The 18,766-nt window shown below is 48.5% G+C and overlaps 1 protein-coding gene across 2 annotated transcripts in view; it reads right to left on the reverse strand.

Moving 5' to 3' along the window:
• Positions 1 to 1,784: 1,784 nt before the first annotated feature.
• LOC133354832 (potassium voltage-gated channel subfamily G member 2-like) overlaps positions 1,785 to 18,766 on the reverse strand; it is a 60,682-nt gene continuing 43,700 nt past the window's right edge. Inside the window, exons 5-6 of one of the 2 annotated variants that reach the window (XR_009756632.1) lie at positions 2,483 to 7,292; positions 1,785 to 2,363 (exon numbers count right to left, since the gene is read on the reverse strand). Coding sequence is in view for 1 of the 2 variants with exons in the window: in XM_061571984.1 (XP_061427968.1) it covers positions 6,405 to 7,292 (888 nt within the window). In the remaining variant the exon portion in view is untranslated. Of the gene's footprint in view, positions 7,293 to 18,766 lie in introns of both variants that reach the window. The other variant, XM_061571984.1, reaches the window with a different exon arrangement.

Genomic DNA, 18,766 nt, shown 5'->3' on the forward strand with positions numbered 1-18,766 from the left:
ATTACCAAGTCGGTTCACATTTGTTCCAATTCAGTTGGATGGCCACCTGACACAAGAGCACCACAATGCAGTTCTCGTCAAGAACTGCTCATCGTATTTTGCCGAACGCACCAAGGCCGAGTGCGTTTCACTCATTTTTGTTGTGTGATAGCATCAACCAAAGGCTTCCCCAAATCGAACGATAATGGCCAAGCCTTTTCTGGAGCACGTCGGTTTTCGTGACCGGCATCAAGATTCTTTTTGGGCCAGATGTCATACGTCGTCGTCAAACCCTCCTCCACCCGACACGGCCAAATGAATAAAGTTATTCACAAGATGAACATAGGCGACTTGGGCTAAGACCATCAACTCACTGAGCTTGGGGACTCAGCTTAATCGCAACTTGGTCTGTGTGAGTGTAGGTCTCTATGCGAGACTGTCATTCACAGAGTGAGTGTATGGGTGACTCTATGGGTCTCTATGTGAGTCTGTAGTTCACAGAGTGAGTGTATGTGGCTCTATCTAAGTCTGTAGTTCACTAAGCGAGAGTATGGGTCACTATATGATTCTATGGGTCTCTATGTAAGTCTATAGGTATCTATGTGAGTCTATGGGTCACTATGTGAGTCTGTAGTTCACAAAGTGAGTGTATGTGGCTTTATCTGAGTCTGTAGTTCACAGAGTGAGTGTATTGGTCTCTTTGTGAGTCTATGGGTCACTATGTGAGTCTGTAGTTCACAAAGTGAGTGTATGTGGTTCTATCGGAGTCTGTAGTTCACTAAGTGAGAGTATGGGTCACTATATGAGTCTATGGGTCTCCATGTCAAGTCAGTGGCGACTGGGCAAAGACAATCAACTCACTGCGCTTGAGAAGCCGGTTTAATCATGGGCGGCTGGAACCCGGATTCGAACCCAGGTCTTCAGCGTTAATGGCTCAGAGTGCTCGATGTCAAAGCAAACTAAACTAAAGAAACGGCAGAATGTGCATACATAATGTAAATACACAATGTACGTACATAATGTGCATGCGTGATGTACATACATTTTTCGATTTAAAGCTTTCGTGACTACATGGATTAATCTTTTTTGTTCTTTCAGTAAAGTCATGTAGAAGCATCAGACGCTGTCTTTCCGACAGACCTGTTCTTCACCTGAGGACGGCTGCTTGTGTTGTGGCCGAACCGTCGTGAGAATTATTTTATTCTGTTTTATGTTTATTATTTTATTATTTCCCTTCTACGTGACTTTACCGAAAGAACCAAGAAGATACATACATTTTGTATGTTAATTAACTGTGAATAACCAAAGCAATAAAAAAATATCCATTGAAATTTATATCAATACCTTAACCATCCCACAGGGCATCGCACCTGTACCCCCCCCCCCCCCCCGTCTGTTTAAGACAAAAACAGAAGGAGGATATCTACTCAATTCTGGCTGTCGGCTGATGATGCTGGTTGTAATTACCGGCGGGACGCCACAGAACGCGAATTATAAACGTTGTGGGTTTACTCTCCAACACGCCGTTGTGCTGAAGTAGTAACTAATTCTAGATTTGAAGCTTTCGTGACTGCAAGGATTTATATTCTTATGTTTTTTTCGGTAAAGTCACGTAGGTAATTTTTTTAATTAATAACAGTAAAATTAAATAGGTGGAACCGTCACGGCACGATAGCTGTATCTCACTTGATACAGCTATCGTGCTGTGACGGTTCCACCTGAAGACGGAAGCTTGTGTTGCCTCTGAAACTTCGTGATTTTTATTTTTTATTTTATTTTTGTAAATTTTTTTTACCTACGTGACTTTATCGAAAAAACCTAAGAATATCATCATGGGATCTCCTTTGCCAGTACCAAAATATACTAATAGGGTTTTTCCCCTTTTTTTCTGGCAACAAGGTGTCAGTTTTGTTGCCAGAAAAAAGGGGAAAAACCCTATTAGTAACCTAAGAATAGTTACTAATTGGCGCGTTTTGTTAACGTGACAAGTCCCTTACTAATTGTTTCTGTCGGGTGGTGGTGGGTTTAACGACACATTTATATTGTCATGATATAATCACAAAACATATTTTATGGAAACTAAACTAAACTGAATCTATTTTTATTTTACCAGGTGAGGCCCACAGAGCTGTACGTGTACATCTCTCTTTCAAAAGCGACCCGGCCACAAATAATAGTGAGAGCTCAAGGAAGTGGTGTATCATCATGTGGACATTTACTGCAGCCAAAGACTCTAAACGCCTGACGTTGATTACAAATGCGGAATGAAAAACAGGAGGACCCGGAGAAAAATCCACGCGACCACGGGGAGGGAGAGAGAGAGACACACACGCAAACTCTACATATACAGCAGGGATCGTCGGGCTCGGGATCGAACCCACGACCTCCTGTATACCGGGCGAGGGAGTTAACATCTCCTGGCCACCGTGATGATGGTGAGAGAGCGACACGCAAACTCTACATATACAGCAGGGATCGTCGGGCTCGGGATCGAACCCACGACCTCCTGTATACCGGGCGAGGGAGTTAACATCTCCTGGCCACCGTGATGATGATGAGAGAGAGCGACACGCAAACTCCAAATATACAGCAGGCATCGTCAGGCTCGGGATCGAACCCACGACCTCTTGTATACCGGGCGAGGGAGTTAACATATCCTAGCCACCGTGATCATGATGAGAGAGCGACACGCAAACTCCATATAAACAGCAGGCATCGTCAGGCTCGGGTTCGAACCCACGACCTTCTGTATACCAGGCGAGGGAGTTAACATCTCCTGGTCACCGTGATGATGATGAGAGAGAGCGACATGCAAACTCCAAATATACAGCAGGCATCGTCGGGCTCGGGATCGAACCCACGACCTCCTGTATACCAGACGAGGGAGTCAACATCCCGCCGACGCGAGGTAACGTGTCCCGGCACCCTTCCACGCGTGTTTATTTGTTTGTTTGTCCCCTCTCCCGCGAGCGTCTGGGGGGGTCGCACGAGACATCTCACCGACCCACGCTGCACGCCTGCCTCTGCATCTGTATATATATACAGTACGCGAGCGTGTACATTGTGCAAGTATATACAGGGCACAAAGCGAAGGCAAAGGTTTCCCCGTTCAGCCTTTAAGGGGACAGATTATCATCAGGTCAAATGCCTTAAATTTCGATTTAAAGCTTTCGTGACTGCAGGGATTCATCTTGTTGGTTTTTTCGGTAAAGTCACGTAGAAGGGAAATAATAAAATAATAAAAATAAAACAATAAAAATTCCTCTTGATATGCAAATTATGTTGTCAAGGCGCTCTTCTTCCCCCCTCCAACCCAGCTTAAATATACGCTCCAAGCTTGGTGGTGTTTCATTCTTCACCTGAGGACGGCTGCTTGCGTTGTGGCCGAAACGTCGTGAGAATTATTTTATCATGTTTTATTTTTATTATTTTATTACTTCCCTTCTACGTGACTTTTCCGAAAGAACCAAGAAGGTCAAATGCATTGTTAGCGAGCACCTATTAAGGCCCGCACGGCACACGAGGGGGTGGTGTTTCCATGAACGCCACATTCAGTCGCATCGGCCTCGCCGGCACTGATGTTGTTGTTTTACGCACCATACTAAGCGCCCATTTAAGGCTGAGTCGACCTAGGGGAGGCCAGGAAACTGGTTCTAGTATCGGCGATGTTGGCCGTGATCGCGAGTGGAGCCCAAGTCGCCGTTTTCGCCGAGCAGCGCGCTGACCGCTGCACCGCCACTCCCGCGCCCCTATGTACACACCGAGATGTCTGTACAAACACGCGCAAAGCCACTTCGCCACATACGTGCAGCGTATTTACAATACGTACAATGATTTGCGTATAAAATAAAGTCATGGCCTCACAAAAAGTACAGGAATACCTCGATATGCGTAAATTCGATAAACGGAGTCTCGGTATTACGAACTTTGGATGTATTACTTTGAACAGAAAGCTGAAAAGAAAGTAAAATTATTAACGCTTACACTAAAATGAATAAATAATACATTTATCGATCTACAGCATTATGTAAGTAAAATACAATTATTATAAGATATAGATTGTTGAGCTTTTTGCATTGCGAAGTTTGTCAATTTTTGTTAAATACTGTACAGTATAAAATATTATATTATTTTCAATATAAATTGTCTTTGTTTACAATATGAATGGTAAGTTATGAAGCGTTTACATGATCTAAAACGGTGATTTATGAAGGCAGGGAACGCATCCTCACAGTACTGATGTGAAAAGCGATTCCATATACGAAGTTTCAATATACGATAGAAAGCCCTGGGAACGCGCCTACTTAGTATATCGAGGTATTCCTGTATTTGTTATTTTAAGAGTCTGCACGCTTTATGAGACGTTACAATCGGCCCTCTTGCAGAGAACCGTCGCCATGTGGCACGGAAGGTCAAATGTTATCTAATCGCTCGTGCCAAGACATGAACTCGTGGGTCAGATCGAGACTCACTGTCACAAAATCCATAAGATCCACGGATTTTGTGTGTTTGTTTTGTTCTGAGTCGACGGATGTCCAGGGCAAAGTCTCGTCTCCGGAGTCTCATTGTACGTACGTGTGTTGCATTTCTTCCGCACCCGACGTAGCCAACCGTGCTGATTGGAGGTGCGGAGGAAGGGCAGAAAACTAAACACAAAACGCGGTGGGTGTTTAGTTTTCTCATCATTGGAGTCCATGCAATGGCAGGTGCCAAACAGCTATTTAAACCAGTGACCACAATTTTTCAAAATAAGTTTTATAGCTTGCCAACACGCCAAAATTGTTGTTTTACACAGAAATAAAGTTCTATTTGGTGAGCGTATAATTTATCATGAATTTTCCTGAATGTTTTGTGTCACAATGGCTGTAGGTTTTCGCCTTTGCGCCAACAAGAGGGGTTCGTGGCCAGAAACATCGGGCAACATCACGCAGACGTCTCAAACTGTAAGGCGCAGTCTGTTTACAACGGCGACTATGGCGCAAAGTACTTTCATTGAAAGTGAAAACCTGGAACTTCTCTTGAACGGCTTTGCGAGGTGGCCACAGTCAAAGACGTGCTATCAGTCACCTCCAAACTACATTCGTACATCCCAGGGCATTAGCAGCAGCTGCGGCTGTTCTTCATGATCATCATCATCATCAGAAGCACCATCAGCAGCAGAGGTTCATCATCATGAACGTTTGATTTCTCACCGGATATTTCCCAGGATCGCCGGTAGACTGGAGTGTCGGCACGTGACGAGTAGCCACGAAAAGCCTACTGGATGTGGTGTGCTGGGCTAACCCATCTAGACAAACCCCGGATGAATTTAAACCACGCTTATATGCGTATCGCGCGGTCCCTCGAAACTCATCGTATATCATGAATACGTCGTGATAATAAGTGATAGCCTAATTCTAGATTTGAAGTTTTCATGACTGCAAGGATCCAAACTCTTTGGTTCTTTCGGTAAAGTCACGTAGGTGAAAATAAAAAATAAATAAAAATAACTACATTAAATCACGACGTTTCGAGGCAACACAAGCTTCCGTCATCAAGTGGGACAGCCACAGCAAAAAACAGAATTACTGTAGTGGGCAGAGAGAGCTATTTGTGACAAGCTATTATATAGGGTACGAGGGGGGAGGAGCCAGGGAGGAGGAATGCAGGGGGGGGGGGGCGGTAAAGTCACCTACGTGACCAGGTTTTCACTTTCACCTACGTGACTTTACCGAAAGAACCAAAGTGATAGCCTCTTTGCAAATCCACTCCAAACATGAGAAAACTTTCCTACGCCGTGTCGGTTGTGAAATTATTTGACCGTAATTAGCCAAGCTGGTCATTGCAGATTATTGCAAAGGGAGCCTGGGACTGGTTGAGAAGTCACTTGGCACTAATGTTTGCCATGGCCGAGATTCAAACCCAGGTCACCGGGTTCATCGTGCAATGTGATAACCACGACGCCACCGTCCCACTCCACCAGACGTCACATTTTCTGCATGTGGGAACATGCCCCTATGTTCTCTAAGGCTACACGGGGGATCTGTGTCTTGCATATCTTTGTGTGTTGATGGGCATGCCAGATCAAAATTAATCTCTAATAATCACCATCATCATTCATCATCATCGGTCGCAAAATCATCATCAGCAGCAGCTGTTATTCATGATCAAGAACAGCAGCAACACGTTTTAATTATCATAATCAACATCATACAGCAGTTGCGGCAGCATCAGCAATAGCAAATGTTCATAATTGACAACATCATTAATCATCAGCTGAAGCTGGAGCGTCTTTGTCATCATTATAAGCAAGGACCGTTCATCGCCACCGTCGCCATCAATCACCACCATCATCACCATCATCACCACCATCATCACCATCATCAGCATCATCATCAGCAGCAGCAAACTGTTCACCATCGCTGTCGTCAGCGGCGTGACGCCGCTCATCCGCTGGGGATGAGGCCACCGCGCTGTCCGAGGGGCTCCGAGAACTGGGAGCTGTCGAGCGACGGCGACGTCGCCTGCGCCTTGAGCAGCGCCACGCGGTGCTTCAGGTGGAGGTTGCGCAGTTGGCCCTCCTTGAGCTCCACGTAGGAGCGCGAGAAGGTGTGGAAGATGGAGGTGACGGGGAACGCCATGAGCAGAATGCCGCTCAGGATGCTGCTGAGTGCCACGACTTGGCCGGCGACGCTGCGCGGCACCATGTCCCCGTAGCCCACCGTGGTCATGGAGATGATGGCCCACCAGTAGCAGGCGGGGATGCTCGTGAATTCGTGGGCTCGGCTGCCTCCTCCTCCTCCGATGCCGGAATCCTCGCTGGGTGGCGCTTCGGATGCTCGAGACGCACCGCTGCCACCGCCACCACCACCACCGCCGCCGCCGCCGCTCCCCATGACCAGCTCGTTCTCCGCCAAGTAGACCATGGGGGCGAAGAGCGCCATGGCGACGCACAGGAAGAGGAGGAGGAGGCCAAGTTCCCGCGTGCACCGCCGGATCGTGAGCCCCAGCGTCTGCAGGCCGAGCGAGTGCCGCGCGAGACGCATCACGTAGAGGATGCGCAGCGCGCGCAGCACGCGCAGCACGAGCCCCACCTTCTCCAGGTAGATGTTGGTGCTCCCCATGGAGGGCGGGCGGCCGTCGGACACCGAGTCGACGACGAGCGTCACGTAGTAGGGCAGGATGGCCGCCACGTCGATTAAGTTGAGCGGGTCTCGCAGGAAGCGCCACTTGCTGCGAGACTGGATGAGCCGCAGGAGGAATTCGAAAGAGAACCAGCCGACGCACACCGTCTCCACCACGAAGATGTCGTGGCACTTCTGCGAGCACTCGCCCTGCGTGTCGCCCCCCCCCCCCCACACACGCACGCGCCGCCAGCATCACACCGAGAGAGGTGCACGTGAAACACACACGTACACGTTAATGTACACGCACACGTACACACACACACGTACAAACACGTACACACACACGTACACACACACACGGACACACGTACACACACACACGTAAACACGTACAAACACGTACACACACACGTACACACACACGTGCACACACATACACACACACACGCGTACACACACACACACGTACACACACACACGTACACACACGCACACACACGCACGTACACACACGCGTACACACACACACGTGCACACACACATACGCGTACGTACACACACACACACACGTACGTACACACACAGAGATACACAGCAGCGGCGGTGGAGGGTCAGGTGCTCGTCAAGGTCAAGTCGACCAATGGAATTGCCCGAAAAGAACTCGCAACGCGCGCGGACACAATGCCAAACAATATACTTTTTGTGTCTGTGTGTGTGTTGAACTTCTTTCGCGCCGTACTTAATCAACCGTGCTAAGCGGAAGGACAACAAACTGAACGCAACAAAAGCCGCTCTAAAGAAATGCGTTTTCAGTGTAGGTTTGACCCCGGACGGTTCGGGAATTGGCATCTGGTACCGGTGTCGCTGTGATGTTATTACAGGGACACTGCCCCAAGGAGTTAAACATAGTAACTCAACGAAATCAGTTTTATTTCATTTCACCGGGTAAGGCCCACTGAGCTATACAGCTCTCTTATAGAAGCCACAAGTGATGGCTCGACAAAGTGGCTTATCACGTGGACATCTAGAGCAGCCAAATCCTCTAAACGCGTGGTGATGTTGAGTCTAAATGCGGAAGGAAAAACCGGAGGACCCGCAGGAAAATCCACACGCCCACGGGGAGAGAGAGAGACACGCAAACTCCAAATATACAGGTGGGCGTCAGGGTCGGGATTGAATCCACGACCTCCTGTATACCAGGTGAAGTTGTTAACATCTCCTAGCCACCGTGCAACTGGTGGCCACGTTGAGCAACCCACCCATCGGGTGGGGAGGCGACAAGGAACTCTGCTCTGCACCCCCCCCACACACACAACCCCCCACGCCCCCCCCCCATGCCCCCCCCCCCCCATGCCCCCATGACCCTGCTCCCGCGGTTTGATGAATTGTCACGATTTGGAGTCGTGATTCAATTCAAGAATCAATCTTTTCGCCGTGCGTTGTGCCAGAAGCAGCACGCTCTCGTGGATGCAAAGGTCACTGAACCCACGATATGCAATTCTTTTGCATAGTGTACATAACACAAAGCAATCATGGGCGTCGTTGTGCAGAACATAATCAACTAACTAAAAACTAAATCAGACAATGCACCACCCCCTTCACATGTTTGTCTCTACAGATAATTATAGATTTGAAGCTTTCGTGACTGCAAGGATTCATATTCTCTTACTTGATACAGCAGTCGTGCTGTGACGGTTCCACCTGAAGACGGAAGCTTGTGTTGCCTCCGAAACGTGGTGATTTTTATTTTATTTTTATTTTACTTTTATTAATTAAAAATTTGAATTTTTTAACCTACGTGACTTTACCGAAAGAACCTAAGAATATGTCTCCAGATAATGTTTCTATTTTTTTAACACATCACGTCAGGCACGCAGTGCCTTCTGGGAGCGATCTTTGTGGTTGTGTTCTCAGCGGCATTGGTTTCGCGCCGCAAGTTAACACGCACGATTCACGAGCACACGATGCGATTACACATAAACACACAAATGCGATTAAACATTTATAATATCAACGTGTAACGGGCCGCCGGCTGGCCGTGTCCGCTCGTAACTCTCGGAGAAAGAGAGAGAACGACTCGGAGCCGCGAGGAGGAACCGCAGAAGGACGGCAAGTCAGCAGCCACCCGATGAGCTGAAGCCAAATCCGCCCCCGCCAAGCTCTGCTGTTCTCTAGGTATGCTAAGATGTTTTCAGCCAAGTGAATGAGTGTTCATTTTTTTCACGTGGGAGAAATCCGGAGCAAGACCGGAGATAAAACTGACATGCGCAAGGGGGAAACGCTGCATCCCGTGACATCAGTGCACACTCTACCCGTACTGGATTTGTGCTGGCGAGCCAGCGGCAAGGCTCCTCCTTGATGCCCACGGGAAGGGAGTCTCGCAGTGCTTTTTGTCATTTGTGCGTTGATCAACCAAACCCACCACTGCAGGACTACAGGCCACGTGCTAAGCTAAACTATAAACTAAACTTTTTAAAATTTATTTTACCAGGCAAGGCCCACTGAGCTATGTAGCTATTTTTCAGAAGTGACCTGGCCACAAACGATCGCTCAACGAAGTGGCTTATCAAGTGGAAATGTATAGTAGCCAAATACTCTAAACGCGTGTAGATTCTAAATGTGGAGGGGGAAAAAACCTCCGGGAGGACGCGGAGAAAAATCCACGCGACCACGGGGAGAGAGACACCGCAAACTCAAAATATACAGCAGCAGGCGTCAGGGTCGGGATCGAACCCACGACCTTCTGCATATCAGGCGAGACGGTTAACATATCCTAGCCACCGTGACGATGATGATGAGAGAGAGACACCGCAAACTCCAAATATACGGCAGGCGTCAGGATCGGGATCGAACCCACGACCTCCTGCATAGCAGGCGAGACAGTTAAAATCTCCTAGCCACCGTGACGATGATGATGAGAGAGAGACACCGCAAATTCAAAATATACGGCAGGCATCAGGGTCGGGATCGAACCCACGATCTCCTGTATAGCAGGCGAGTTAGTTAACATCTCCTTGCCACCGTGATGATGATGATGAGAGAGAGACACCGCAAATTCAAAATATACGGCAGGCGTCAGGGTCGGGATCGAACCCACGACCTCCTGCATACCAGGCGAGCCAGCAAACATCTCCTAGCCACCTTGGCATCTCTCACACGCAGGGAGCTCCGAGCAGATTATATCAGGGGGGGGGGGCATTGACGAGGCCGCATTTGGCAAACAAAGTGGCCACGGGCGAACAGGTGCGCTACCTAAACCAGAGCAATGAATTCTTATCATGTCCTCTCGTCAGTGTGTCGTGTCGTGATTGAGCACCACCCAGAGCTGCTATCCCAGCTGCTGCTGAGACCGCGGGGGGAGGGGGGCCGGGGGGACGTCATCATCGACACTCAGACACTGCTCGTTCGCGCCCCTTCCTTCCCAAGCGCTGCGTCGCCCCACACAAATGTCGTGCCCGAGTTTGCGTGGCGGGCGCGAGAACGGCCGCGTCGGCCGCCAACCGGGTCGATTCACTGCCGCGACGTCGCCTTTCGCCGAAGCGAAGCAAAGTAAAAGAAACGATGAACGTCAAGTGGCACGGCACTTCACGCCGGGCGGCCGTGCTGGCTGAGCACGTGGCTTGCCTGTCACCCGGCACTGTGGCGGGAGCGACAGCGATGGGTTTTGTGGATCACCGCACAAATGACAAAAAACAAAAATTTCTCGCCCGGGGGGGGGGGGGGGGGCGTTGAGGAAGAGGTGGCCTACCCCTGTCTCGCCGGCAGAAATGGAGTAGAGCAAAGCGTGGACCGACATCGCCTGTCCCGTTCCGTATGGGATAGAGCGTTGCCCCCTCGCACATGCATAGGGTTTCCAACGGCTGCTCCGGTTTCCTCCCGCCTGTATAAACACTCACGAACTGGCTAAAAACATCGTCATATTTAGAGCACTGCAGAGCAATTGTAGGCGCCCGATTGCCGCCTGGCAGCCTTCCAGCTCGTCTGTGGTTCCGCAGTGATTGCGAGCTGCAATTTGCATGAACGACGACGCTGTATAGCACTGATGAGTAAGATCTGTTTGTTTTTTTCTTTCCTTTCAGTTACTCAATTGAGCATCCTTTCCTCGGCTTCTCACTTCCCCCGTAAACTCTGGATGACGGTGAATCATCGCGACGCTAATGATGTCACGGCCGCTGCGCTCAGCTCCTGCACAGGTGGAGGATAGACACGGATCCGGCCGCTCTGACTGCGGAGAACTAATGACGGAGCGCATGGCTAAACCTACATCGAAATCTCACTTCTCTAAAAGCACTGCTTTTTTGTGTTTAGTTTGTTGTCCTTCCCCCGTCACCTCCGATTAGCACGGTTTGGTTACGTACGCTGCGGAAGAAGTTCAACATACATAGATACTACAGCTGGCGTTGTCGATGATGATGATGAAACGTGCTGTCTAAAGAAAACACCTCTTTTTACGTGAAAATACCGCAGTTTAAACTTGGTTCATTTGGCATGAAAATTTCACGTGGAAGACTATCAATTAAAATGTCCGCCCCTTCGCAATAATGTTCAACTTTGTTTTATTAAAATAGAGATAATTGCTACCTAGATAAGTACATTCAAATATCATTTGAGTTGTTTTAGGCATCGGAAGTAATTTGTTTGTTTAAAGTTCGTTCATTTTTTTGGATGTTACGTCTTGTATTCAGCTCAATAAATAATCAAATGCAAATTTAGTTTCTAACGTGTTGGATCTGCAATCCAGTCAGCGTCATCTTTATCCGACAATAGCGAGCTCCTTGATGAAACATCTTACAATAAAAATAATATCTCACGGTGCTTAACAATGAATACATCTTCTTGGTTCTTTCGGTAAAGTCACGTAGAAGGGAAATAATAAAATAATAAAAATAAAACAATAAAATAATTCTCACGACGTTTCGGCCACAACGCAAGCAGCCGTCCTCAGGTGAAGAACAGGTCTGTCGGAAAGACAGTGTCTGAATGAACAGACCTGTTCTTCACCTGAGGACGGCTGCTTGCGTTGTGGCCGAAACGTCGTGAGAATTATTTAATTATGTTTTATTTATATTATTTTATCATTTCCCTTCTACGTGACTTTACCGAAAGAACCAAGAAGATGAATCCCTACAGTCACGAAAGCTTTACATCGAAAAAAAATGAATACGTCCTTATGATTTGCACGGTGTTTCTTTGATGCGATTCTCTTGCACAGGTGTCCATCGGCAGGCGTGCCGGGCAGGCAACCACGGCGCCACGGTCAGCACGCTGTGCCTTGCGATCCGGAGATTCGCCGGTTCGATTCTATTTCCCAGTGCGGTGGTTCAAACAGCAACGGTGCAATTTTCCGAATGCTTACCTGATGTTATTTCTGTGTATTTACAGAGCGTTTAAACTCACAGTTTTAAAATTAAGTTACAAACTTAGAGTGTTTTAGATTCGAGGCTGCACATATACTTGATAATCACGTAAATATGCGAAGAGCATTCGTGGTAATATGCATTGTCACACGGTCACGGTGCATCCGTTCATCCAATCGTCGGTGTGATGCGAATCAGATTCTCGTGTTACATTTTGGCGGATAGTAAGAAACAAAAATAATGGAAATGAGACGGAAAACAATGATACAGGGTGCACATGAGGCGACAACATTAGACGCAAAAAAAGTAGTTTGACGCTTGACTTCAATTACGGTCCCTAAATTGTGTCACTCTGTTTAATTGTGTCACTGTGTTTAATTGTGTCACTGTTTTTAATTGTGTCAATTATTTGAATTGTGTCACCGTGTTTTGATTGTGTCAATTTCTTTGAATTATGTCACTTTGTTAAATTGTGTTACTGTGTTTTATTGTGTTACTGTGTTTTTTGTGTCACTGTTTTTATTGTCACTGTGTTTTAATTGTGCCACTGTGTTGAATTGTGTTACTGTGTTTAATTGTGTCACTGCGTTGAATTGTGTCACTGTGAAAAATTGTGTCACTGTGAAAAATTGTGTCAATGTGTTGCATTTTATCAATGCGTTGAATCGCTGGGTTTGGGGGTGACACTTTATAACCCGAATTTCTGGAGATATTAAGACGAGCTCAGCTCTCCGGCGTTGTTCGTCAACGATGTCCGACGTTTCAGTCCACGTGCCGGGAATTTTCTTCAGGAGCAGTTCAGAATAACTTCTGATCAATCCCCCCAGCGCGAAACGGCGGGCATCGTTTTTCCGAACCATGCAGCAGAACAGCCGTGAACATTTAAATCCTACCGGGGGTTGGGGAGTGGGGGGGGGGGTATGTATCTAGTTTGTGGATTCAGAAGTAAAAGCAAGCATTGACCCATGCCCGTAAAAAAAGTTGGAAGGCAGCTGGGTTTGTTTGAGCCGTGAGAGAATTAGTGTTTCCTAAGAGGTCAGCGCCGGATTATCTCAAAGGGCTCGCAATCTCTCTCCGTTTTCGATGCTGAACGAACGTAAATGTCATTTATTTATATCCGGCGAAACATCGCCCGCTGAAGATCAACGTTCGTTCGCAGCGGGGTAGTGCTGCCTGCACCGCGGTTTGTCGGCCAAACTCGGTGAGCAAGCGTCTGGCTTCGTGCGGGAGGGAGACGGGGGAGCCAGGAGAAAACGCCACCGCACATTCCACTCGGGGACAACACTCAGAGCTCCAGACGCAACTCGCGGACGAAATAACCTCCTGCTTGATCGAGCATCGAAGCGGTGCTCACCTACTGTGTACAGCCAGTGCTGGAAATTCCACATTCCTATGGCCGGGGAGAGTCTTTGCATCAGACTTTTTTTGTTCCTTTACAATACTTTTGTTCGTAAAAGAAAGTAGTCATGATTTTCAGATATATTTACGTTTTAGACCGGTTCCCTCCTGCTGTAACGTATGAAGCACCCTTCCGATAATCGCCGTTTGTATCGTGACCTACGCAACCACAATTGCAACCAAGACCTGTACACCGCACGACATCAGGACCATCGCAGCCCGCCCACGAAACACACCCCATAGCACAGTGGTTCTTCACCGATGTTCGAAGGGGGGCCCACTTTCGCTGATAAGACATCGTCAGTGCCATGGCCGCCACACATTTGAAACCATTGTTGGGTTTGACAGCAACACGACGATGATGGGCGGTGTTGTCATTTTCTGTATTGTCCTGGGACGCACGTCAGGGCCGCACTCAAGGCCACCAGGGGCCGTCAGGGGCCTCGCAACAAAGAACACCGCTCCGACAGCAGCTAATTGGGCCCTTCCTGTTGCTATAAATGCAATCTTCCTTTCTTAATCTATCGAGCAAAAGTCTCAGCACTCTTGATTTCGTCACAAAGCGTGTTGCTCATTGCATCGACTCCGATGGGTTAGGGCTTTATGGTCAACCCCCCCCCCACCCCCCAACGGGGATTTAAACTCGGCGCTGCCACTCTACTGTCGACGGCGAAGCGGCGAGCCATCGCCGGCGCGGGAGGGAAGCCTCACGGAAATTCGCACTCCAATTCAAGTAGCAGCGGGGAGGGCACTCTGATTTATTACTCCAAAGGTTTTTTGAGCCGTGCATCAAAATCAAAGGCCTCCTCTCGAGGTGGCAAGGCTTGAAAGCACGACGATGGAGGAAATGAGAGCAAGATGTGCCAGGACATTTATTTAGTTATTTATGTGTTCGCCTGCGTGGATAAATTATGATGGGAGAAGGAAAAAAAATGAAATCAAAATAAAAAGGCAACACGGAATGTTAATGCAGTTTAAAGTGGTCCCTCCAGATGGAAGTGAAGGTCAGAGCGGTCGTGACTTGAAACATTGATTTTTTTGTTTGTTTGTACAAAATGACCTGTGGGTGAGAGACTGCCGAATGAGAATGCTGCCAAGGAAAGGTCAAATGGGATGAGGAGAGGTCGGGGGGTGAACAAAGCAAGACAAATAAATGAATGAACACCAAAATAAATCACTCGCAATTACTCAAACGATTGTCTCTCATTGAGCTCATTCGATTGTTAAATCCCGACGAGAACGTAGCCCGCAAGTCCATATTCTGTTGAGGAGAGCAATGGGTTTTTTTTTTTTTTGCGGGGGTTTTTTCACTGTTGGAGAAATCCCACGAGCTCATTTGGGATAAAGAATCCCGCTAATGTCGATGGAGAACGTACGTTGATTATTTTTTCGTGGCGCCTAAGAGGGCTTGCTATGTGCACGGTGGCCACGACAGTTTTTTTACTGTTTTTTATTTCTCCACTATCGGCTCTAAAGTAACTTACGAGGGACTGCACACTTTAACAGCAATAATAAATAGTTTTTACAAGCGCTTTTCTAGCAGCTACTCAAGCCACCGTATATCACACGAAAAGAAAAAACCTTAACCAGAGGCCAACGTGACTTTACCGAAAGAAACAAGAATATAAAAATGACTAAGCAGACATGAAGAAGTCAATTTGTAAGAACCGAAGGAATAAACCACGTGGCGATCGCCTTCGAATCACCAACTACACTGGACAGGGCGCTGACTTCATAACCAGGCAGCAGCACAACACTGGGCAGGGAGCTGACTTCATAGCCAGGGAGCAGCACAACACTGGGCAGGGAGCTGACTTCATATCCAGAGAGCAGCACAACACTGGGCAGGGAGCTGACTTCATAGCCAGAGAGCAGCACAACACTGGGCAGGGAGCTGACTTCATAGCCAGGGTGCAGCACAACACTGGGCAGGGAGCTGACTTCATTGGCAGGGAGCAGCACAACACTGGGCAGGGAGCTGACTTCATAGCCAGAGAGCAGCACAACACTGGGCAGGGAGCTGACTTCATAGCCAGAGAGCAGCACAACACTGGGCAGGGAGCTGACTTCATAGCTAGGGTGCAGCACAACACTGGGCAGGGAGCTGACTTCATAGCCAGAGAGCAGCACAACACTGGGCAGGGAGCTGACTTCATAGCCAGAGAGCAGCACAACACTGGGCAGGGAGCTGACTTCATAGCCAGAGAGCAGCACAACACTGGGCAGGGAGCTGACTTCATAGCCAGGGATCAGCACAACACTGGGCAGGGAGCTGACTTCGTAGCCAGAGAGCAGCACAACACTGGGCAGGGAGCTGACTTCATAGCCAGAGAGCAGCACAACACTGGGCAGGGAGCTCACTCCATAACCAGGCAGCAGCACAACACTGGGCTCGGGAGCTGACTTCATATCCAGGGAGCAGCACAACACTGGGCAGGGAGCTGACTCCATATCCAGGGTGCAGCACAACACTGGGCAGGGAGCTGACTTCATAGCCAGGGAGCAGCACAACACTGGGCAGGGAGCTGACTCTATTGGCAGGGTGCAGCACAACACTGGGCAGGGTGCTGACTCCATTGGCAGGGTGCAGCACAACACTGGGCAGGGAGCTGACTTAATATCCATGGAGCAGCACAACACTGGGCAGGGAGCTGACTTCATAGCCAGGCAGCAGCACAACACTGGGCAGGGAGCTGACTTCATTGTCAGGGAGCAGCACAACACTGGGCAGGGTGCTGACTCCATAGCCAGGGTGCAGCACAACACTGGGCAGGGAGCTGACTTCATAGCCAGGCAGCAGCACAACACTGGGCAGGGAGCTGACTTCATTGTCAGGGAGCAGCACAAACACTGGGCAGGGTAGCTCACTCCATAACCAGGGTGCAGCACAACACTGGGCTGGAGCTGACTCATATCCAGGGAGCAGCACAACACTAGGGCAGGGAGCTGACTCCATATCCAGGGTGCAGCACAACACTGGGCAGGGAGCTGACTTCATAGCCAGGGAGCAGCACAACACTGGGCAGGGAGCTGACTCTATTGGCAGGGTGCAGCACAACACTGGGCAGGGTGCTGACTCCATTGGCAGGGTGCAGCACAACACTGGGCAGGGAGCTGACTTAATATCCATGGAGCAGCACAACACTGGGCAGGGAGCTGACTTCATAGCCAGGCAGCAGCACAACACTGGGCAGGGAGCTGACTTCATTGTCAGGGAGCAGCACAACACTGGGCAGGGTGCTGACTCCATAGCCAGGGTGCAGCACAACACTGGGCAGGGAGCTGACTTCATAGCCAGGCAGCAGCACAACACTGGGCAGGGAGCTGACTTCATTGTCAGGGAGCAGCACAACACTGGGCAGGGTGCTGACTCCATAGCCAGGGTGCAGCACAACACTGGGCAGGGAGCTGACTTAATATCCATGGAGCAGCACAACACTGGGCAGGGAGCTGACTTCATAGCCAGGCAGCAGCACAACACTGGGCAGGGAGCTGACTTCATTGTCAGGGAGCAGCACAACACTGGGCAGGGAGCTGACTTCATTGTCAGGGAGCAGCACAACACTGGGCAGCATCACCCAGTGTGCGGAGGAGTGACACCCAGGGTATGCGCAGCACAACAGCCGCGGAAGAGCGACGCCTTGGGGGAGGTGCACACATGGCTGGGGGTGGGGGGGTCAATAAATCGGTGTTGATCGTTTGGCCGTCCACTCTGGCGAGGGTCGTACGCCACGAGGACAATCCGAAACGCCACGCAAAGCGTCATGGGAAGCTGATGCGGCGAGGCCAGGAGTGATACGCTCGAACGCCTGTACTCCTGAAGTAAAAGGTGAAAGCTACAGGAAAAAAAAACATGTATTGCATGCATTGTCGTGGGCATAAGATGATCCATTTTAAATCCAACATTTTGGAGGGTTTGTGGGTGGGGGAATTGTGCGTTATGTTTGAAATGGATAAAATCTAACCTTTGAAAATTATACTATCTTTGTAAAAGTTGTCGGGTCTCTTTCTCACGTGTACTGTCGGTGCAGAGAAATTGCGACCCTGGGTGTCTGAGAACAGCCGAGAATGTCACAGCCTCCGTCCATATTATTTGGGTCTTTCGGTAAAGTCACGGAGAAAAGTTAAAAGAAAATAACAAAAAACTACGACGTTTCGATCGCAACACAAGCGGTCGACCGCTTGTGTTTCGACTTTACCGTAATACCCAAAACATATGAATTCCTGCAGTCACGAAACCTTTAAGTCAAGCCTCCTTCAACTTTTCCACGCACTCTACTATGAGATTGTTCATCCCATGACAACCAACGTCATATTTAAATTCTCCAATTCTCTCAGAAATGTAGGCAAACTTAAGCGAACTGAAATTCAACTTCATTTAATCGATGCTGTGTTTTTTTGTGGCCTCATTTGTGACCACGCTGGGACCATCAACTCAATACATTTGTGAAACCAGGCTTAGCACGGGCAGCTGATACCTGGATTAAAACCGGGGGATATCAGCAGTATTCTTAGGTTTTTTCGGTAAAAGTAACTTGATACAGCTGTCGTGGCTGTGACGGTACCACCTGAAGACGGAAGCTTGTGTTGCCTACGAAACGTCGTGATTTTAATTTTTATTTTATTTTACTTTTTAATGTTTTTACCTACGTGACTTTACCGAAAAAACCTAAGAATATGAATCATTGCAGTCACGAAAGCTTCAAATCTAGAAGAAAAAAAAAAGATATCAGCGGTGTTGGTTCCATGCTCGGACACCCGAGACATTTCTCCCACGCGAATCGTTCGTCATTAAAAAAAGCGGTGTCATTCCACAACATAATAAAAAATAATAACGTCATGTATCTCAATGCAATGTGTTTGGGGTATTTCGGTGACCGATGGCTGAAATACACTTCATAATAATCACTTCATAATATACTTCGT

This window comes from Lethenteron reissneri, chromosome 49 (genome assembly GCF_015708825.2).
Source record: "Lethenteron reissneri isolate LAM-NWPU_2019-01 chromosome 49, ASM1570882v1, whole genome shotgun sequence".
NCBI lineage: Eukaryota > Metazoa > Chordata > Hyperoartia > Petromyzontiformes > Petromyzontidae > Lethenteron > Lethenteron reissneri.